At 51.9% G+C, this 23219-nt stretch overlaps 1 protein-coding gene across 2 annotated transcripts in view; it reads right to left on the minus strand.

Annotated features, from left to right (window-relative positions):
* The window catches only part of LOC308572000 (polyamine-transporting ATPase 13A3-like), a 61507-nt gene that overhangs the window by 34840 nt on the left and 3448 nt on the right, over positions 1-23219 (minus strand). The window contains exons 1-10 of one of the 2 annotated variants that reach the window (XM_081167724.1): positions 15744-15944; positions 13638-13722; positions 13086-13179; positions 11621-11794; positions 9529-9711; positions 9282-9433; positions 6414-6483; positions 5073-5207; positions 3937-4009; positions 2699-2830 (exon numbers count right to left, since the gene is read on the minus strand). In XM_081167724.1, the coding sequence (XP_081023850.1) occupies positions 2699-2830; positions 3937-4009; positions 5073-5207; positions 6414-6483; positions 9282-9433; positions 9529-9711; positions 11621-11794; positions 13086-13136 (970 nt within the window). In that variant the 5' untranslated portion in view covers positions 13137-13179; positions 13638-13722; positions 15744-15944. Of the gene's footprint in view, positions 1-2698; positions 2831-3936; positions 4010-5072; positions 5208-6413; positions 6484-9281; positions 9434-9528; positions 9712-11620; positions 11795-13085; positions 13180-13637; positions 13723-15743; positions 15945-23219 lie in introns of those variants that run through there. The other variant, XM_081167723.1, reaches the window with a different exon arrangement.

Consider the following 23219-nt stretch of genomic DNA (forward strand, 5'->3'; position numbering starts at 1 on the left):
TAAAGAAGGCTGATCGCTGAAGAATGGATGCTTTTGAATTATGGTGCTGGAGGAGACTCTTGAGAGTCCCATGGACTGCAAGAAGATCAAACCATTCTGAAGGAAATCAGCCCTGAGTGCTCACTGGAAGGACAGATCCTGAAGCTGAGGCTCCAGTACTTTGGCCACCTCCTGAGAAGAGAAGACTCCCTGGAAAAGACCCTGATGCTGGGAAAGATGGAGGGCACAAGGAGAAGGGGACGACGGAGGACGAGATGGTGGGACAGTGTTCTCAAAGCTACCAGCATGAGTTTGACCAAACTGCGGGAGGCAGTGGAAGACAGGAGGGCCTGGCGTGCTCTGGTCCATGGGGACACGAAGAGGCGGACACCACTAAACGACTAAACAACAACATATGCATGCTTAAGTAGGAAATAGTTTCTTTGTATTTAAAAGAATTTCTTCTGATCTGACTTTGTCCCACGTGGGGTTTTTTGACATGCTCAGAGGAAATCTGATTGGTTCTTACGAACACTGTTTAAAAGTTCTTTTGTGAATAAAACGACCTGGGCCAAGGGGTGGACAGGATTATTATGATTGGCACCTCCTCCCAGAGTCTTGCTGGTCAAGCCTCTGCGTGTCTTCTATTAATCAGAGTCTAATCCTTCCTTTGCTTTGGGAATGCCACATCCTGAAACTAGGATTCGGGAACATTTGGTGCTTCAGGCTGCGGAGGGCAGAGCCATTGTGGCTAGTAGCCTGCAGCTATGTTTTCACCTGCTGTATTATTTGTACAGGGCTCAGAGAGCTCTTTGTTTAAGCCGGCGGTTCTCAAAGGGGGGGGTGTTGCACCCCCCCTGGTGTGGCAGGAAAGGACGGCGAGGGTGGCAGGAAGACTCAAGGACCACCACGGAAACATTTAAACATTTCAGTGCCATATGGCATCAAAATATTATTATTATTATCACTTAACTTTGTACATAGCCCTATACTCGTAGACCTCAGGGCAGTTCAGAACATAAAACTACAATATTAAAAACACAAAGTACGGAATAAAAATTAAAATCCCCAATAGTTTTTCTAAATTATTTGCAGAACATGAAGAGTCTTGCTGGTCAAGCCTCGAGGGTATTTTATTAATCAGAGTCCAATCCTTCCTTGCTTAGGGAACACTTAGAGAGCGAGAGGTCAGATGGCTTCAGCTGAGATTCCTGCATTGCAGGGGGTTGGACTAGATGACCCCTGGGGCCCCCTCCAACTCTGGGATTCTATAAAACCACCCATCTTGGCGGCCTCCTGGGGCAGGGAGTCTGGTTTAACTCTCTGTGCTGGGTGAAGGACTCCCTTCTATCCCTCCAGAATGAGAGGGTGGCAGGAGATCAGCTCCTAAGGAGACGCAGTTCCCTCTCCGCCCGCACCAGAGGCAGTGTGGTGGCCTGGGAATCCGATTCTGAGGCTGAACCGGAGGAATCCCAGCCTGCACAGGAGTCCCCGCCTCCAGGGCTGGCTGAGCCGGGGCAGGGGCTTGAACCTGAAGGGCCCTCACCTGTGCCGGATCCTCAGGAGCAGACACCAGGTGAATCTGCTCTGGCTCTGGAGGTGATGGAGGACCCATTGCCTGCAGGTGCTCCTCTCCCAGCCCTGTCAGGGGAAGGTGAGGCTGCCTCTGGGTCCGGGAACCCTCCAGCCTCTCCTGAGCTGCAGAGGCTCAGGGCAGAGAGGTGGAGGGAACTAAATTCTCTCAGTAGGAGTGCTCGCCTTAAGGCCAGGAGAGGCGAGTCACCTGTGGGCCGGAACCGCCCTGGGCCCCAGAGGAGATAAAGGCCAGTCAGCCCAGTCCCAGGTTGCGGGAGCAACATCGTTGGTAACCTGTTCCTGCCAGCATCCTATAATCATAGAGTTGGAAGAGACCCCAAGGGCCATCGAGTCCAACCCCCTGCCAAGCAGGAAACACCATCAGAGCACTCCTGACATATGGTTGTCAAGCCTCTGCTTAAAGACCTCCAAAGTAGGAGACTCCACCACACTCCTTGGCAGCAAATTCCACTGTCAAACAGCTCTTACTGTCAGGAAGTTCTTCCTAATGTTGAGGTGGAATCTTATTTCTTGCAGTTTGGATCCATTGCTCCGTGTCCGCTTCTCTGGAGCAGCAGAAAACAACCTTTCTCCCTCCTCTATGTGACATCCTTTTCTATATTTGAACATGGCTATCATATCACCCCTTAACCTCCTCTTCTCCAGGCTAAACATGCCCAGCTCCCTTAGCCGTTCCTCATAAGGCATCGTTTCCAGGCCTTTGACCATTTTGGTTGCCCTCCTCTGGACACGTTCCAGTTGGTCAGTGTCCTTCTTGAACTGGGGTGCCCAGAACTGGACACAGTACTCCAGGTGAGGTCTGACCAGAGCAGAATACAGTGGCACTATTACTTCCCTTGATCTAGATGCTATACTCCTATTGATGCAGCCCAGAATTGCATTGGCTTTTTTAGCTGCCGCGTCACACTGTTGGCTCATGTCAAGTTTGTGGTCAACCAAGACTCCTAGATCCTTTTCACCTGTCCTGCTCTTCCAGAGTTCCTGACCACGCCTGGCTCCCTGCCTTGGACCCCGCTTCGCCCTTGACGGACAGCCTCCATACCCTCGACCTAGGATCGGACTCAGACCACGCCGCGTGGTAACCCACCCCCCCCCCCGGACCAGCACAGGCAGCCTTGCCTACCTGTGAGCATGCTCTCGTTGGCAATGGCAGTGCCGCTCATCAGCACCGCATCGCACGGGACGGTCAGGCCCTCGGGAGGCACCAGCAGGACGTCCCCCGGAACCAGCTGCGTGGAAAAGATCTCCTCTGTCTCTGCGGAGAGGAAGGAAGCCATCGCTGCAGAAGACCGTAAGAAGGGCCTGGTGGGTCAGGCCAAAGGGGGCCCCTCTAGCCATCCTGTTCTCACAGGGGCCAACTAAGCGCCTCTTTGGGAAACCCCACAATAATAAATAATAATAATAATAATAAAATTTTATTTATATCTCGCCCTCCCCAGCCGAAGCCGAGCTCAGAGCGGCTAACAGTAAAAGTAACGCAGTTTACATAAAATCACAATCAATTGCAATACATTCTAAAATCAGTTCATTCTAAAATCAATTCAGAGTCAAATTAATGGCAACCATTGGGCTAGAGTTCTGCGAGGATTACCAAAGGAAGGGGTCAGGCTGTGCCCTGACCAAAGGCCTGGTGGAACAGCTCCGTCTTGCAGCCCCTGCGGAAAGATGTTAAGTCCCGCAGGGCCCTAGTCTCTTGGGACAGAGCATTCCAGCAGATCGGGGCCACAGACAAAAAAGCCCTGGCTCTGGTGGAGGCCAGCCTAACCTCCCTGTGGCCCGAGACCTCCAAGATGCTTTGGTTTGAAGACCGTAAGGTCCTCTGTGGGACATACCAGGAGAGGCGGTCCTGTAGGTACGAGGGTCCTAGGCCACATAGGGCTTTTTTAGGAAACTTCTTTCAAAATAACCGGAGTAGAGGAAAAGCAGGCAGGTCAGATCAGAACAAAACACACCAGATTATTATTATTCCTAATTAAATTTGTGTACCACCCTTCAACCCCAGATCTCGGAGCGCTTCATGCTTTAATGTATTTTTAATCTTTGTTGGAAGCCGCCCAGAGTGTCTGGGGAAACTCAGCCTGATGGGTGGGGTACAAACAATAAATTATTTATTATTTATTATTTATTATTTATTATTACACACACGGCCCACACGGCCCCAAGCGATGCTGGAAGTGGAGAGAATCAACTATGGCCGGGTGTATATGATCCACGTGTGATTCAACCACGCTGGGTTCCCCAAACTTTCCGGCTCTGAACCGTTTTTCTCGTAGCTGCAAGGGCATCCCGAAGCCCCTCCACACCTGCCAAGGGAACTTGAGCCCCAGGACCGACCGACCTCCTTCCACGACGCTCACTCACCATACGGCCCCCGAAACACTGTCACACGGATGATGTTGTGTGCAGCAACCATGTCGTGCAGCAGGATGTATTGCTGCAGGGGAGAAGGAGAGAGGTGGGGTGAGCACCAGGTAGGTCCAGCCCAGCATCCTGTCCTCCTCACAGGTGCCCAAAGGGAAGCCCGCAAGCAGGATTCGAATGCAGGAGCAGCACCCCTGCAGATTCCAGCAACTGGGGGGGACAAGATGTGCGTTTTATGGCAATTACAGCCATTATTTCTAAACGTGCAGCTCACACCTGCAAAATAGCACCTTTCCGCACAAATCTGTGCCCTCTTTTTGGGGGTGCAGGGTGTGTTGGGATGTGTGCCTGCCCTACACCTGTCTCAGAAGAAGCCCTAAAAGATAAATGGACCCCTGACCATTAGGTCCAGTCGTGGCCGACTCTGGGGTTGCGGCGCTCATCTCGCTTTATTGGTCGAGGGAGCCGGCGTACAGCTTCCGGGTCATGTGGCCAGCAGGACTAAGCCGCTTCTGGCGAACCAGAGAAGCGCACGGAAACGCCGTTCACCTTCCCGCCAGAGCGGTACCTATTTATCTACTGGCACTTTGACGTGCTTTCGAACTGCTAGGTGGGCAGGAGAAGGGACCGAGCAACGGGAGCTCACCCCGTTGCAGGGATTCGAACCACCGACCTTCTGATCGGCAAGTCCTAGGCTCTGTGGTTTAACCCACAGCGCCACCCGTGCAGAAGGAGCCCTGTGGGACTCAAAAGCTTGCTTACGACCTCGTGACAATTTCGTTCTCCTCTCGTAAGAAGGTCCTGCAGGGCCACCTGGTCCACCTGGAAGCTGCCTGCGGGGAACCGGCAAGCAGGATCCGGGCACAAAAGCGACACTGTCCTCTCCTGTGGCTTCCAGCAACGGAGACCCAGAAGCACTTCTGCAGAGCATAGCCACTGCGGCTAGCAGCCACCAATGGCCCTCTCCTCCTCTGTGAATTTGTCCCGCCCTCTTTTCAAAGCCACCTGGGCTGGCGGCCATCGCGGCCTCTAATCCTCTTTCAAAGCCACCACCCGCCACCCCGTCCTCTCCCCTTTTGCCCCCCTCCCAGCCACACCCCCAACCCTCCGCCAACCGTGACCCTGGCGGGCGGTACCTTCCGGATGGTGTAGAGGGAGGAGCAGATGGAGACCAGCGACATGAAGAGGATGGCAGAGGCGTATAGGTAGTAGTTATCCAGGGACCACAGCACCATGCTGAAGGCTTGGAAAATGTAGAAAGGGTTCAACACCTGCGGAGGGGAGGAAGAGGAGAAGCCCCCGGCAAGGTCAGGACTTTGTGGTGGATAGAGCCACCGGACAGACCCCTCTCGGAAGGTGGCACGTTCTCCTTCGTTGGAGGTCTTTAAGCAGAGGCTGGACGGCCTGCCTGCCAGGGACTCCTGCATTTTGGCGGCTTGGTCTAAATGACCTTCGGGGGGGCTTTAGATACCTACTAGTTCCACAAATTACCATATAGCATATATTCAACACAAAAAGCAGCGGCAATTTGTTGTTGACAAAGGACAGCTGGACATATAAAGGGCCCCATTACCTTCGGTAGCTTAGGGCCTCATCAAACCTAAATCTGGCCAACCAGGTGCCCATTATGGGATGGCCCACAAAGCAGGATTCAAACACAATAGCGGCGCTCTTCCCTCCTGTGGTTCCCAGTGACTGGCATTTGAAAACACACCACAGCCTCCGACAGGGGTGACCAATTCTTTGGCGATCCCTCGTAGCCGAGTAAGATGGTCTTCCATAAACACGGTTTTAACAGTGAGTCCATAAGTGACTGTGGAGGCCAATTCTGGACCCACACATCCTTCCACAGTGGGGACATAGGTTTCCAGGCGGGAGTCGATCCCGGTGTGGATTTGCCAAGCGTGCCTTCCTCTTAGCACGTTTCTCCCTTGCGTCCTGAGTTCGAGTGTCTTCAAACCCCGTGACACCTTTGGGAAAGGCTGTTCTCCAACTGGAGCACTCGCAGGCCAGTGTTTCCCAATTGTTGGTGTTTATACTACATTTTTTTAGATTTGCCTTGAGAGAAGCTTTAAACCTCTTTTGTTGACCACCAGCATTACACTTTCCATTTTTAAGTTCAGAATAAAGTAGTTGCTTTGGAAGACGATCATCCGGCATCCGCACATGACCAGTCCAACGAAGTGGATGTTGAAGAATCATTGCTTCAACACTGGTGATCTTTGCTTCTTCCAGTCCCCTGGCATTAGTTTGCCTGTCTTCCCAAGTGATGTGTAAAAATTTTCGGAGACACCGTTGTTGGAATCTTTCGAGGAGTTGGAGATGGCGTTTATAAGTGGTCCATGTTTCACAAGCACACAGTAAGGTTGGTGGTACAATAGCTTTGTAAACAAGCATTTTGGTTTCCCTGCAAATGTCCCGGGTGACCAATATGCACACAAACACACATACAAAGACTGCAAAGGCTGCCAACTTACCTCCTTGATGAGGAGTTTGGGAAGGGAAGGCACTTGAACGTCAATTTGGTTGGCTCCGTAGAAAAGCCTCCTAAAGACAGAAGTTGGATTGGGGGGAGAATGCATGTGCTCAGAATCAGGGGGGCAGCAGAGGGGGTGAATTATCTTTCCCCTGTTGCCCCTCTGTCCCAGCTAATATCTCAGAAGCAATGCAGAAAGAGGACGCCCTGATCTCCACACACCCCCACCATGCCTCTCGGCCCGCCGGTCGCTTACCTTCCTTCCCAACCTCTTCAAATGCAATACAAAAAAATAAAGGGGGGTCCTTGAGCTGCCTACATGTGATGGCCTGGGATTCGGACTCAGAGGCTGAACCTGAGGAATCCCAGCCTGCACAGGAGTCCCCGCCTCCAGAGCCGGCTGAGCTGGGGCTGGGACTTGAGCCTGAAGGGTCCTCACCTGTGCCGGATCCTCAGGAGCAGACACCAGGTGAATCTGCTCTGACTCCAGAGGTGATGGAGGACCCATTGCCTGCAGGTGCTCCTCTCCCAGCCCTGTCAGGGGAAGGTGAGGCTGCCTCTGGGTCCGGTAACCCTCCAGCCTCTCCGGAGCTGCAGAGGCTCAGGGCAGAGAGGTGGAGGGAACTAAGTTCCCGCAGGAGGAGTGCTTGCCTCCAGGCCAGGAGAGGCGAGTCACCAGAGGATCGGGGCCGCCCTATGCCTCGGGGCAGATAAAAGCCGGCCAGCCCCAGTCCCAAGTTGCGGGAGCAGGATTGTTGGTTGCTAGCTCCTGCCCCATCCTGGCTCCTTGCTTGCATGCCTGTTCCTGACTTCAGCCCGCTCCTTGCCCTGCACCCAGCTTCAGCTACTACAGACTGCTGCCTCGTTGCACCTTTGACCACGGACCGGACTTGGACCTTGCCTCTTGGGTAACCCACGAGACCAGCACATTACACCTGATGTTCTGGACCTGAGCAACTGGACTCCAAATCTCACTGGTCAGAAAGAGCCGGAGGTCACTCCTTCCAGGAGAAGGGAGAGAGGCTTCTAAAAAATCTGAGTTCTCCTTGAAAGGTTCTTCCACCACCAGGGACCTAGACCAGACCTTCTGTGGAGCTGAGCAGCCTTGCTGCTTCCTTGTGAAAATTCCTTCCTGTAGCACCTTAAAGACCAACTAAGTTAGTTCTTGGTATAAGCTTTCGTGTGCATGCACACTTCTTCAGATACACATGTGTATCTGAAGAAGTGTGCATGCACACGAAAGCTTATACCAAGAACTAACTTAGTTGGTCTTTAAGGTGCTACAGGAAGGAATTTTTTTATTTGGACTATGGCAGACCAACACGGCTACCCATCTGTAACTGCTTCCTTGTGAGTAAACCACAACTCTGGTGTTGTGTATAGGCAATGATTGGTCCAGTTTTGGAACCACAGAGCTCTGGTGTGTTTTGTGTTCTGATCTGACCTGCCTGCTTTTCCTCTACTCCGGTTATTTTGAAGAAAGTTTCCTAAAAAAGCCCTTCACGGCCTAGGACCCTCGTACCTACGGGACCGCCTCTCCTGGTATGCCCCACGGGGGAATTTAAGGTCCACAAATGACAACATTTTGCAGGTCCCAAGTCGCAAGGTGGTTAGATTGGTCTCAATTGGGCCAGGGCCTTTTCAGTACTGGCCCCGACTTGTTGGAACGCTCTGTCCCAAGAGACCAGGGCCCTGCGGGACTTGACATCTTTCCGCAGGGCCTGCAAGACAGAGCTGTTCCACCTGGCCTTTGGTTTGGACTCAGTCTGACCCTTAAGTCTCCCTCCCCTTGTGGTCTTGATCTATGGGCTACTATAAAAATGAGGCTGCATTTTAATCTGTATTTTAAATTGGTTTTTTTCCTATCATGTTTTTACTGTAATTTTACTGGTCTTAGTTGTCCTGAGCCCGGCTCTGGCCGGGGAAGGCGGGGTATAAATAAAATTTATTATTATTATTATCATCATCATCATTATTTTTATTACTAATTTGACCACCGGAGTGTGTGTGTGTGCAACTGCCAACCTTGGGTTTTTTAGGATCCACCATATGCCCAGACGGTTGGAGTTCCTGCTACTGGGAGTTTAGGATCAGAGCTAAGAGGCCAGGACACTCTTCTGAGATCTGGGAGAGACGTGGGGAGCACGGGCTGCCCTTACTCTCCGAGTAACTTACAGTGGTACCTTGGTTCTCAGACGCCTTGGTACTCAAACAACTTGAAACCCAAACACTGCAAACCTGGAAGTGTTCCGGTTTGCGAACTATTTTCGGAACCCGAATGTGCTCAGTTTTGAGTGTTACGTTTCTGTGTTGATTACTGAGGTCTGCCTGTTTTTGCTATTTATTTTGTGTTTTTGTGGCTTTTTTTGTTTTTGTGATTGTGTGGAACCCAGTTCAGCTACTGACTGATTGTGTGACTGCAGTACATTGTTTGTTGGTTTCATTTTATGGATCAGTGGTCTCCTTAGATAGTGAAATTCATGTTAAATGGCTGTCTTAGGGGTTGTTTTTAAAAGTCTGGAACGGATTAATCCGTTTTGCATTACCTTCTATGGGAAAGCGCACCTTGGTTTTGGAATGCTTTGGTTTTGGAACGGACTTCCGGAACGGATTAAGTTTGAGAACCAAGGTACCGCCATACAAGGGAACTGCCTGGGAAATGTAGGGGGCGATAGTCTCAGGAGTTCCTGGGTCTCAGTGAGTGTAGTGAGGTCTGCCAGGGAAATAAGCAAGCGGTTTTCACTTTGGGCAAGGAAGGGGGAAGGAGACGGTTCCTTGGGCGCCCTCCTTCCGTCGCAACCGTCTCACCCCCTGCCCAGAGATGCTCAGCACGGGCGCAGCCCGCCCTTGCACCTCTCCCCTTACTCACCGGTAGTCCTGGGTGCTGCGAGGGAGGCCAGCCCCATGGAGGGTGTGCAGGGAGGAGCACGACAGCCCAGCGTCAAGGGCCCTGAGCCGCTGGAAGGACTGGGACTCGGGGCTCCAGAGGTAGCGTGAATTCTGGTGGACGAAAAAGCGAATCTGGGGGGGGGGGGAGAAAGGTGTCCGTGAGGGTGGGGGAAGAGAGGAGGGCTGCAGCAGAGACACCCACCCCCTCCCAAAGGCCTCCAGCTCACCTCTGCCTGCTCCCCGCAGGTGGGTTGGGACAGAAGATTGCCCTCTTCGCAATCCCAGTCCTCCAACGGGCCAGCCTGGCAGAGAGGCCTCTTGCTCTCTGGCACCTGCGGGAAGCCCAGCGGGCTCGATCCGGGAGCGAAGAAGGAGCGCACCCGGACCCGGGACCAAGTCCGGAACTCGTCCTGCGGGAGGGAAGCAGCGGGAAGGGTGAGCGGTCACCCACGTTTCCTACAAACTCAAGATTTTTCGGTGCTGCGGCGAAACCTGCCCTCTGGAACTCCCTGCCTATTGACACCTTCAGCTGCACTCGCTTCAGCCCCTACTGAAAACATTGTTTGCTGGGGTTCAACAAGAACTTACGATTTTCTTTACACAGTGCTTGAAAGAATCGACTGTGTGAAATACTGTGATGGTTTTGCAACATTGCCAAATGAAGAGAGGTCTATTTCTGATTTATTATGGTTTTGCTGAGACGCCAGCTCGTTAGAAGAAGCAAGGAGATAAAACACTGGAAGATTTGGGTATAGATCTTTACATTAGTATAACTTTTAAAAGCCACTTGTAATAAGATGAAGGAGGTTTTAAACTTGGATTGTTAAGTATGTAAGATTTTATGGACATGCAGGAACAAGTATCGTATTTTTCGCTCCATAAGACACACTTTTTCCCTACTAAAAAGTAAGGGGAAATGTGTGTGCATCTTATGGAGCGAAGGCAGGGGGAGGCAGGCAGGAAAAGCCCCCAAGAGATGCACACAAGCTACACACGGCTCTTGCGAGTTTTTCCCTAGGAGGGAGAAGGGACTGACGTGGCCAGTCAGTCACTTCTCCCTCCTCATAGAAAAGCCCGCAGGAGCCATGCGCTCCTTAAAGGGTGTGCGGCTCCTGTGGGCTTTTGCGGGAGGTAGGGACATTGCCATAGCCGCATGCAACCCCTCTGGCCGGGAGAGGCTGTGCGCGGCTATGGCAGAAGCCAAGCTAACAGTGTGACGCGGCAGCTAAAAAAGCCAATGCAATTCTGGGCTGCATCAATAGGAGTATAGCATCTAGATCAAGGGAAGTAATAGTGCCACTGTATTCTGCTCTGGCCAGACCTCACCTGGAGTACTGTGTCCAGTTCTGGGCACCACAGTTCAAGAAGGACACTGACCAACTGGAACGTGTCCAGAGGAGGGCAACCAAAATGGTCAAAGGCCTGGAAACGATGCCTTATGAGGAACGGCTAAGGGAGCTGGGCATGGTTAGCCTGGAGAAGAGGAGGTTAAGGGGTGATATGATAGCCATGTTCAAATATATAAAAGGATGTCACATAGAGGAGGGAGAAAGGTTGTTTTCTGCTGCTCCAGAGAAGCGGACACGGAGCAATGGATCCAAACTACAAGAAAGAAGATTCCACCTAAACATTAGGAAGAACTTCCTGACAGTAAGAGCTGTCCGACAGTGGAATTTGCTGCCAAGGAGTGTGGTGGAGTCTCCTCCTTTGGAGGTCTTTAAGCAGAGGCTTGACAACCATATGTCAGGAGTGCTCTGATGGTGTTTCCTGCTTGGCAGGGGGTTGGACTCGATGGCCCTTGGGGTCTCTTCCAACTCTAGGATTCTATGATTCTAAGACAGCGAACGGGATGGATCCCGCTCGCTGACTTGGCTTCTTTGCTCTTTGGGGCTGGGGGGGGGGGTGAACCCAGGCTTCCCCCGGCAGCCCCAGCAGCTCTGGGAAAAGCGGAAAGGCTGCGCACAGCCTGTCCGATGCTCGTTGGGGCTGGGGGGGGGCGAAATAAGATTTTTTTTCTTGATTTCCCCCTCTAAAAACTAAGTGCGCCTTATGCAGCGGAAAATACGGTATATTATAAAGGAACCAAGAGTCGACCGAAAATGATGGTTTAATTTGGCTATGATTTCCTTTCCTCTGTCCCCCCCCCCTCCGTTTTGTTATTTTTGGAAAATCAATAAAATGTTATCCAAAACAAAAAACAAAAAAAACCCCCTTGGTAACGCTTGGCAACCCTGCACCACCAGGCGAAACAGCAAGACAGGGCGATGGGGGTCAGGGGTGGGAGGCGAGGGGCCCTTCCCAGAGTCCAAGGCCGCCTACCGTGGTCCTCAGCAGCACGACCCGGGCGTCCCGCAGCGGCACGGCGCGGCAGGTCCACTTGACGCTCAGTTCCGGCAGCCAGTAGAGGAAGAGGAGGAGGAAACCTCCGCTGCAAAGGGTGCCCAGCGAGACCAGCGCCAGCTTCCAGCAGCAGGGGCTGTAGCCGGAGATTTCCTGCGCAGAAGGGGGGAAAGGAGGGAGGAAAAGCCAGAGGGTTTTCTCACAGAGAAATGGGAGACCCTGGGCAACCAGGGAGTGAATGTGGCCCCCGGCACCCCTCTGCGTGGCCCTCAGTACACTTTCCAGGCCATGCCCCCAACTGCCTCTGCTCCGTCACCCTGCTCTGGGCATTTTAGTAATCGGTTAAAATCATTAGAAGGACTGGAACAGCACTTGTAGTTTAATGGTGAATTTTGGACACAATGGAGAGGTAAAAGATTTGGATTATTTTAGGTGTTTTTTTAAAAAAAATATTTATTAAAATTTTCAAAATGTTACAAAGAGAGAAAACAGAGAAAATAGCAACAAAAGAAAATACAAAGATTTGGATTATTTTAGAAGATGCAGGAGGAAATGATTGACAATAGGACTCCCACGAAGGGGAGGAGGGAAGAGAGTCCCTGGAATCTTGTTTTTAGGTTGTACGTTCGAGAAGTGACTGTAAAATTTTAATCTGAAAAAACAAACAAATAAATTCTCATATATATAAAAGACATTCAATGCCCTTTTAAAATGTGTTTGGGGGGGACGGAGCTATTGGGTTGCTCCTGTTCGTATTTTGATTATGTATGTTGTGCTTTTGTATCATGATTTCATCCTGTGAACTGCGACCTGCAGGTATTAGGGAAGTATATAAATAACAAAAGGGATGCGGGTAGCTCTGTGGGTTAAATCACAGAGCCTAGGGCTTGCCGATCAGAAGGTCGGCAGTTCGAATCCCCACGACGGGGTGAGCTCCCGTTGTTTGGTCCCTGCTCCTGCCAACCTAGCAGCTCGAAAGCACAAAGTGCAAGTAGATAAATAGGTACCGCTCCGGCAGGAAGGTAAACAGCGTTTCCGTGCGCTGCTCTGGTTCGCCATAAGCGGCTTAGTCCTGCTGGCCACATGACCCGGAAGCTGTACACCGGCTCCCTCGGCCAATAAAGCAAGATGAGACTGCACCTAATGGTCAGGGGTCCCTTTACTTTTATAAATGCTATAAATCAGCAGCAGGAGCAGCATCGAGAGTCGCCACACTGCAGGGCGGTTGGGCTAGAACAGGCATCCCCAACCTGCGGCCCTCCAGCTGTTTTGGGACTACAACTCCCATGATCCTTAGCTAACAGGACCAGGGGTCAGGGATGATGGGAACTGTAGTCCAAAACATCTGGAGGGCCGAAGGTTGGGGGTGCCTGGGCTAGAGGACGCTCCCATTCTTAGGGGAACGCTCTGGAGCGTTTTCCAGGAAGCGCCACCACACACTGACCATCTCGTCTTCCTCGTGACGGTTGACGTGCGCCTCGGCCGCTCTCTCCATGTCTCCTTCCTGTGGGTCACGCAATTACTCCACTTCCAGGCTCCTGAGACAGACAGAGAGGGAGAGAAGGGGTCAGCAAAGGGCACCCAGGGGCCCTCCTCGCCGCAGTCACGCCGCGCACGTCCCTTCCCCGACTCTCTCGCAAGCTCTGCAAACACCACGTCCCGGCCGGTTCCCCTGTCCGCCCAGTGCCACAGAAGCATCTGTTCAGCGATAAACCACACACACACACACACACACACACACACACACCCTCTCTAGGAGGCCTGGGACAGATCTCTCTCTGTCCTCGTGGGCAAAACCTCAGCCCAGCCGGCTATTCGCAGCCCCTGGAGGCCTGTGGTTTCGAACTCCTGACCACAATGCCGTGTTCCTGGGTTGGGAGAGCCTGCCCGAAAAGGCAGCTGGTGGAGGAGAGGGAAAGGACAGGGCTGAAGTTCTGCTTTCAGCATTTTCAAGCCCAACGCACACGTCTGGATCCGTCCCCCAGAGCAAACTCACGGCAACTTTTGTCACTGTGTCAGCTGAAGGGTCCTGGGTCGACGGGCCACATCCAGGAGGGAGAGGCAGGCAGCCTGCTGAGGAACTGCAGAAGGGAGAGAAAGAAAGGGAAGGTCACGATTAAGGCCGCAGACTGCTGGGCAGTGCCTGGGGGTGCCAGGGGGTGCCAGGGCTGAAGGCAGGAGGAGAGACGGGCGTCCGGGCATTAGGGAAATGCTCAATGTATCTAGAGGAGGTGGGAAGGTGTGGCTCTGTCCCTGGATCGAGGGCATGGAGGGCTGTTGGATCAGGCCGGAATCCTGCCCTCACAGCGGCCGGCCTGTCGTGCAAGCAGGGTCCGAGCAGGAGGGCACGTTCTCTGCTCCTGAGGTTTCCAGGAACTGGGGTTCGTACTGCAGAGTCAACGCAGGATCAGGCCAAACTGATCCAGCCTCCTGCTATCCTTAGCTTCCCGCTGGAACGCCTGCAGAAGCCAGGAGAAGGACCCCCCGCAAAAAAAGTTTGGCCCAGCAGAGCTCTGCTTATCCCCCCAACCGGGCGCCCTCCAGATGTTCCAGAAAGCTCTGCCAGCTGGGAGATGGAGTCAGCAAACAATTAAACCCCCATGTCGCAAACAGATACCAGTAATATCCAAAGGCAGTAAGTACAACAATGCGATGTCAATATAAACTTTATATAATCTATACCGAACATTGAACAATATGAAATATGCATTCTTGCAAAACCAAATAAACAGAAATCTTCTGTATCTCTGAAAGTCACAAAATATGCACTCTTGATGGATTCTCTTGAAAACCTAGAAGCAAATAAACATAAGTCTTATAGGTCTCTGAAAGTCTTTGTGGGCTATGAAAGTCTCTGAGATAAGCAATGGGTCAGAGTCTTATCTGGTGAAAACAAGCTGTAAAGCTTTGTTTTATAACGTCCAACGCTGCTGAAGTGGTCCGCAAAGAGACATAGTGAACAGTGATTTTGGATATAGCCACTGTTTTGTGGAATTCTTCTTCAGCACAGCAGCAGGATACAGAAATGCTTCATAAACCGCAATTGAATTATTGAAACGACGACCTGCATATACACTGTAACTTACAATAACTAAAATTATTATAAACTATAAAGTAAAGGGACCCCTGACCATTAGGTCCAGTCGTGGCCGACTTTGGGGTTGTAGCGCTCAACTCACTTTATTGGCCGAGGGAGCCGGCATACAGCTTCCAGGTCATGTGGCCAGCAGGACTAAGCCGCTTCTGGCGAACCAGAGCAGCGCACGGAAACGCCGTTCACCTTCCCACCGGAGCAGTACCTATTTATCTACTTGCACTTTGTGCTTTTGAACTGCTATGTTGGCAGGAGCTGGGACCGAGCAATGGGAGCTCACCCCATCGCGGGGATTCGAACCACCAACCTTCTGATTGGCAAGTCCTAGGCTCTGTGGTTTAACCCACAGCGCCACCCGTGTCCCTCAATTATAAACTATACGAATGAAATATAATGTCAATTCAATATGAAATAAAACCAAAAGTACATACCCCATCTATATGGAAGATTTCTGTTTATTTGGTTTTGCAGAGAGTGCATATTTCATATTGTTCAATGTTCTGTATAGATTATATAATGAGTTTATATTGACATCGCATTGTTGTAGCAGGGAGATGGAGCCCAGAGCATCTTCAGGGGTGCTCTGCTCACCCTCTCCCAAGTTCAACCCCTCGCAACAGTTCAATTCCTGCAATGAAAGGGGGTTGGACTAGATGACCCCGTGGGGTCCCCTCCAACTCTGTGATTCTGTGAACAGAGTCCCGTGTTCCACATTATTTATTACACTCACCTCCCACATTTTCCCCCTCCAGGGAGCTCACAGTGGGGCTCCATGGTCCTCTGCTCCCCGTTTCATCCCCCACAACAATCCTGCGAGGTTGGCTAGGCAGAGAGAAGGCCGGAACCGCCCCCCAGGTCAACCAGTGACTTTCAGGGCTGAGTAAGGGGCATTCAAATCCTTTCCACCCTGGTCTTAGTCTGACACTCTAGCCATTGCACCATGCTGCCTCTCCGTGCCCTGACATTCTCTGTTTTCTCTCTCTCTCACGCACACACCTGTGCATGCACCTGCCAACGCTACTCCGTCCCTGGCCAGGTGAGTGCCAAAGGATTTCATGCACACGGTTTTGGGGAAGGAGATATAAACACCGACATTTCCAGACCGGCAGGTTTAACCAACGGCTGGTTTGCTTTGGCAGAGGAAGCCCGCGATCCAGTTTTGAGCTTCCTGGTGTTGCGGGGAGAAAGTATGCGTTCAAGAGCACCCATGGGTGGGGGTTGGGGGAAGGGCAGCAGCTCAGGTGTCCCGGCTCCCAGCCTCTCCCTATCTGGCCTTTTCCAAACTCCTCGCGCCTCTTATCCCATGAAGGGAATCTGCAAAAAAGGTTCCCCTCTGTCTTCTTAAAAGAACAAACCTGCTAGATCAGGACATAGCTTACCTAACCCAAACACAATTTGCCTAGTCCTCTTTTATAGCCACCTAAGTTGGTGACCACCCCTGTAGCAGGGAGTTCCGCAGGTTAACGCTCTCCTCTCTCTCTTTTTTTCCTAGAGGGGATTGCTCTGACCTCTCATTTTCCCACAGGTGGGTAGCAGGGATCTTCGCTCCTGATAAAGGAATCCCACTCCCGTCGAAGCCATTCATTCGAAGTTAATGTTAGGAAGAGCTTTCTTCCTCAGAAGGTGGCGGGCCCTTGAAGGTCCCGTGTGACTCTATAGCTCTGCGATTCTACTTTTTCTTTGTAGGGTGGGGATAGCTCAGTCGGGAGAGCACGGGACTTTTAATCCCAGGGCTGTGGGTTCGAGCCCTGTGCTGGGCAAAAGATTCCTGCATTGCAAGGGGTTGGACTACAGGACCCTTGGGGGCCCCCTCCCAACTCTCCAGTTTAATAATAATAATAATAATAATAATAATAATAATAATAATAATTTGTACGCCACCCATCTGGCTGAGTTTCCTCAGCCACTTTGGGCAGCTTCCAATCAAGTGTTAAAAACAATACAGCATTAAATATTTTAAACTTCCCTAAACAGGGCTGCCTTCGGATGTCTTCTAAAAGTCTGGTAGTTGTGTTTCTCTTTGACATCTGGTGGGAGGGTGTTCCACAGGGCGGGTGCCACAACTGAGAAGGCCCTCTGCCTGGTTCCCTGTAGCTTGGCTTCTCGCAGTGAGGGAACCGCCAGAAGGCCCTCAGAGCTGGACCTCAGTGTCCGGGCTGGACATTAGGGGTGGAGACGCTCCTTCAGGTCTACTGGGCCTTTGATGCCGTTTAGGGCTTTGAAGGTCAGCACCAACACTTTGAATAGTGCTCGGAAACGTCCTGGGAGCCAGTGTAGATCTTTCAAGACCGGTGTTATATTGTCTCGGCGGCCGCTCCCAGTCACCAGTCTAGCTGCCACATTCTGGATTAGTTGTAGTTTGCAGGTCACCTTTAAAGGTAGCCCCATGTAGAGCACATTGCAGTAGTCCAAGAGGGACATAACCAGAGCATGCACCACTCTAGCGAGACAGTCTGCGGGCAGGGAGGGTCTCATCCTGGTACCAGATGGAGCTGGTAGACAGCTGCCCTGGACACAGAATTGACCTGCGCCTCCATGGACAGCGGTGAGTCCAAAATGACTCCCAGGCTACGCACCTGGTCCTTCAGGGGCACAGTTGCCCCATTCAGGACCAGGGAGTCCCCCACACCTGCCCTCCTCCCGTCCCCCAAAAACAGTACTTCTGTCTTGTCAGGATTCAACCTCAATCCGTTAGCCTCCAATTCTCTGCACTTGCAGCCGTGTTTCCCAGTCGGATCAGGCACAGCAGAGGAAGTTCCCCTCCCACCCCTCCAGAGGAACGGCTCTTTCACAGAACCTGGGAGTGGCGAGGAGACGGGAGTTTTGATTACGCGAGCGGCTTTTATCGCTCATCTGCAGCGCAACAGCTTTCCCTCGGGGGGCACAGATCCGGCAGTTGGGCTTGGGCTGGGCGCCGGGAGCCCATCTGCACCGCTCTGGGGGCTGAGCTCACCCCCCCTCTTCTGTTCTGCTGCCAGGACACCTGGGTTCTCTGGGCAGGTCTGAGTGGGCTACAGCAAGGCAGCCGAAGGTGCGCCAAGAAGCCGGGCAGGTTAAGACAAGATGCGCCGCAGCCCAAGTTGTGCCACCGGAGACTCCAGCCTCTCCCCTGACAGCCCTTTGCAGGAGGAACTAGCAAGAGAGGCCGGGGGAGACTCAGAATAGTAAGCTCCCTTATACTCAAACAGACCACTGGTCCACGTAGTTCAGTACTGACTACTCTGGCTGGCAGCAGTGGCTCTGGGCAGCTGGCCTTGGTGAAGACTTGACATTTTTATCCCCCCCCCAAAAGTTTTTGATTTGAGTTCCTACTGAAAGGAGGCTGCATTTTAATGTTGCCTTTTAATCTTGTTTTTAAGTTGTATTTCAATCAATTGTTTTATACTGGTGTTAGCCGCCCTGAGCCCAGTCTTTGCTGTGGAGCGTGGGGTGTAAATAAAATTTAATAATAATAATAATGGGCTTCCCACGGCTACACCACAAAACACACAGGGGTAGCCAGAGAGCCAACTCCACATTACAAGAAAGGCGATTCTGACCAGACTTCAGGAAGAACTTTCTGATAGCAAGAGCTGTCCTTCCTTGGAGGTTTTCAAGCAGAGGTTGGATGGCCTGCTGGTCAGGGATTCTTAAGCCGAGACTCCTGAATCGCAGGGGGTTGGGATGGATGACCGCCAGGGTCCCTTCCACCCCTACAATTCTATGATCCTAGGAGTTTTCGGCAGCAGGCAAGTGGGCATGCCTTTACATGACCAGTTCTTCTTAGGAAACACCCAGAGCTTGACAGGGAGCCTGCAAACGGATGTGGTGATGAAGAATGTGAGAAGAGTCGGGTCCAGCATCCGACCAGGTGTCCATTATGGGAAACCCACAAGCAGGATCCTGGCCTTCTCCCCTCCTCTGGCAACTGGCATTGTGGAGGCAGAACACAGCTATCCTGGCTGGGAGCCATCAACAGCCCGCCATGAAATTATCCAGTCCTCTTCTAAATCCATCCAGGTTGGTGGTTGCCATTGCCTCCTGTGGCAGGGAGTTCCACAGTTTAACCATGTGCTGCTTTCTGTAATCTGTCCTGAATCTTCCAACATTCAGAGTTCAAATTCTAGTCTTATGAGAGGTAGAGAGAATACAACAGCCCTCGATCCACTTCAGGGGTCCCCGAACTAAGGCCCACGGGCCGGATAAGGCCCAAGGGACTCGTTTATCCGGCCCACGGCGACCCCCGCAGCCGCCCGCTCTTATCGGCGCTGCGCGGCTGCCCACTTCCGGGTCGGAGGAGCACCGGAAATAACTTGTGCGCATGAGCAAGCGTTATTTGTGCATGCGCAAGCATTATTTCCAGTGCACATCCGGGTCGGAGGAGGCCCATGCACATGCACACAAGCTATTTCCGGTGCTCCTCCAACCCGGAAGTGCGCCAGAAATTGTGTGTGTGCATGCGCTCCCCCACATGATCAGCGTTGGAGACACTGGCCCGAGGCGCGGTAAGTTTGCTGACCCCTGATCCACTTTCTCCATGCTGTGCAGTTTTGCAAACTTCTATTGTGAAATCCAAGCGACCACGCTCATGGCGCTAGGGAACAGGAGCCCAAGAACGTGTGCCAGGTCCCCATCTCCCACTCCCAACTTCACCGGCTCTGTGCAAGGAAGCCTAGCGAGGTTTAAACACGGGAAACACACCTGTTCCAAGAGGGAACAGCAACAGGCAGGGGGCTGAGAGCATCCTTCCGAAAGGTAAGGGCGTGGCCTCTGCAGGGCAGACAGCTGTGCAGTCAAGCCCTCGGGGTTTTGCCAAGCAAGCGAGATTCCATTTGTGGAGGCTCAGCGCAGGCCTGATGAAAACCCAGCGTATCTCTTGGTCTGAACCCAGGAAGCTGATTTACTGTCCGTATAGTTAAAGCTATGGTTTTTCCCCCAGTAGTGATGTATGGAAGTGAGAGCTGGACCATAAAGAAGGCTGATCGCCGAAGAATGGATGCTTTTGAATTATGGTGCTGGAGGAGACTCTGGAGAGTCCCATGGACTGCAAGAAGATCAAACCTCTCCATTCTGAAGGAAACCAGCCCTGAGTGCTCACTGGAAGGACAGATCCTGAAGCTGAGGCTCCAAGACTTTGGCCACCTCCTGAGAAGAGAAGACTCCCTGGAGAAGACCCTGATGTTGGGAAAGATGGAGGGCAGAAGGAGAAGGGGACGACAGAGGACGAGATGGTGGGACAGTGTTCTCGAAGCTACCAGCATGAGTTTGACCAAACTGCGGGAGGCAGTGGAAGACAGGAGGGCCTGGTGTGCTCTGGTCCAGGGGGTCACGAAGAGGCGGACACAACTAAACAACAAAAAAAGCTAAGTATTGCCAACAGAGCTTCAGGTTCTTCCCAGTTCTACCCAAACATGTCTGTGAACTTCAGGAAGAACTTTATGACAGTGGAATGGAAAACAGGAGGACTTTCATCCCTAGTTTATTAAGCATGGTGTGTTTTTCTCCTTCTTGCAAGTGGGAACAAGCAAATTGTTGTAAGAGACAATCAAGCAATGTAGCTGAGGTCATAGAATCAGAGGACTTTGGCTCTGGAAGGGACCTCGAGGGTCATCCAGCCCAACCCCCTGGAGAACAGACGTCCCGTTGTGGTTTGAGGTGCCATTTGGGGGTTAGCTTATATACCTGAGTTACATTGGCTCCCAGTCCATTTCCGAGCACAATTCAAAGTGTTGGTGCTGACCTTGAAAGTCGTAAAGGGCCTCAAAGGCCCAGTAGACCTGAAGGAGCGTCTCCACCTCCATTGTTCTGCAAGGACACTGAGGTCCAGCTCCGAGGGCCTTCTGGCAGTTCCCTCCCTGCGAGAAGCCAAGTTACAGGGAACCAGGCAGAGGGCCTTCTCAGTGGTGGCTCCCGCCCTGTGGAACGCCCTCCTACCAGATGTCAAAGAGAACAACAACTACCAGACTTTTAGAAGACATCTGAAGGCAGCCCTGTTTAGGGAAGCTTTTAACGTTTAACAGACCACTGTATTTTAATACTTTGTTGGAAGCTGCCCAGAGTGGCTGGGGAGGCCCAGCCAGATGGGCAGGGTATAAATAATAATAACAATTATTATTATTATAATGCTATCTGCAAGGGGGTTGGACTAGATGACCTGTGGTGCCCCCTTCCCCATGCCTGCTTGACGTGTGCTGCCTTGACTTGGGGGCAGGCCGTTCAGGCCTTGGCAACCCCCCATTTCTCAGAGGTGTTCAGACCTCTCACACTGTTCGGGAAGTGGAAATTCACAGCTGCCTTTCCTACCCACGGGGAGCGCCTCTGGAGCAAAGCCTCAAACTAAGCCTCTCTGATGAGCCAGGAGCTCAGAACAAACAGCACAACTTCCTTTTTGGCCCTAGATTTGTGCCACACTTATCAGCCGCCTGGAAAGGAAAATCCAGGTAGAAGTTCCACACCTTGCCAAACACCACAGCTGCAGCGGAGATGATTCTCCCCGCCTCTCACCAGTTTGCACCACATGAACCATGCAATCGGCAAAGGGGTCTCACAAGAGCTTCTCTCCTAGGGGGTCCCACCCAGAACACCCCCAGTTCTGCTGCTCCAAGCCTCCTTAGTCCCTCTGCCTTCATGTGCCGCGGCAGCCTAACACACCCCCTTGCATTTAAGCACTAGCCTGGTAGCCACAGGTGGTAAGGAGTAGCAGGCAGGCAAGAAAGCGACCTAGCGCAAAGGGGGGCGCACAGCGCAGCGCTCCTTCCTTCCTCTGCTCCCAGCTCAGGAACGCAGCAGGATTCTGCAGCGGTTGGTATGGTGGAGCCATTTGCCCTCCTAAAAACATCAGAATAGCCCCGTTGGATCATGACAACGGCCTACCTGCGAGAGCATCCTGTTTCTCACAGTGGCCAGATGCCACAAGCAGGATTTGAGTGCAAGTAGTGGCTGTTGAATTTCCTCCATGAATTTGTCAAATCCTCTCTTTTAAAGCCTAAATAATAATAATATTTTATTTATATCCCACCCTCCCCAGCCGAAGCCAGGCTCAGAGCGGCCAACAACATTAAAAGCAACACAGTTCACATAAAATCACAATCAATCAATTGAAAAATTCTAAAATCCTGTGGGAGGGAGTTCCATGGTTTAACCATTTGCTGGTCTTCGGTCCAACGCAAATCATGAAAAGTCTTAGGTCTGGGCTGCTGGAATAAGCCACATTCCCTCATATGACCCTGTCCAGGTATTGATACTTGGGGGGGGTGTCTCTCAGTCCCACCCCCCTCTCAGGCCCGCTTGGTGGGGACGCTGGAGAGGGCCTTCTCAATGGCGACTTCTCCAGACGGCTTTGGAACTCCCTTCCTGGAGAAGTCAGACCGGCTCCCTCCTCGTCCCTCGTCGGCAGGTGAAAACCCTTCTTATTCCAAGTAGCTTTGAGGAACTCAATGCTTTCAACGCCGTGCTGTGTTTATTGTAATTATCTGTATGTTCCAAATAGGTATTTTATATTTATAAACAGTTTTAATTCTATTAGCGCTTAATCACTTTTTAATGACTCCCCCGCCCACAGCAATATTTTTAGCTGTTCCTATTTTTATCTGTAAGCCACATACGTACACAATATTTATACTGTATATAAATATACAATAACAACAAGTCTTGCTCCGAAGTGTCCAAACACTGCACAATTCACAGGACCGTGCCTACCATGTGACGGCAAAGGTTGCAAATAAGGCTCATTTTGCTGCTTGAACTGCACCTTCTAGCAGCCGGCAAACAGAGTTATTTCAGACAGTCCAGAGATCACCAGCTCCCACAGCGGGGGAGAGATCTCCGAAGCGCTTGAGAACCGGCTGTGACAAACTGGCTGCACATTTTGAGGATGAAGCTGCTCAGTTTCAGAGCGACCTTGACTCTGAATTTATTGCATTTCTGTTTGATGTGCCCAGTGCTTCAGCAGGTGATGTGCTGCGCGGGTTTTTCTCAGCTCGCGCAATCAGCTGAGGCCGAAATACTTCCAAACATTCGCCCTCAGGGCTTATTAAATCTGGCGGAAGGAGCCTGGTGCCATGAAACAGGCGGTGGTGCAGCCTCTCCTAAAGGGCCTTCTCGGTAGTGGCACCTGCCTTAAAGAGGGCTGCCTTCAGATGTCTTCTAAAAGTCTGGTAGTTGTTTTTCTCTCTGACATCTGATGGGTGTTCCACAGGGAGGGCGCCACCACCAAGAAGGCCCTCTGCCTGGTTCCCTATAACTTGGCTTCTCGCAGGGAGGGAACTGCCAGAAGGCTCTCGGGGCTGAACCTCAGTGTCCGGGCTGGACGATGGGAGTGGAGACGCTCCTTCAGGCATACTGGGCCTTTGAGGCCATTTAGGGCTTTCAAGCTCAGCATCCTTTGAATTGTGCTCAGAAATGTACTGGGAGCCAGTGTAGGTCTTTCAAGACGGGTGTTATGTGGTCTCAGCAGCTGCACCCAGTCACCAGTCTAGCTGCCGCATTCTGGATTAGTTGTAGTTT

This window comes from Podarcis bocagei (genome assembly GCF_964188305.1).
Source record: "Podarcis bocagei genome assembly, chromosome: 13".
NCBI lineage: Eukaryota > Metazoa > Chordata > Lepidosauria > Squamata > Lacertidae > Podarcis > Podarcis bocagei.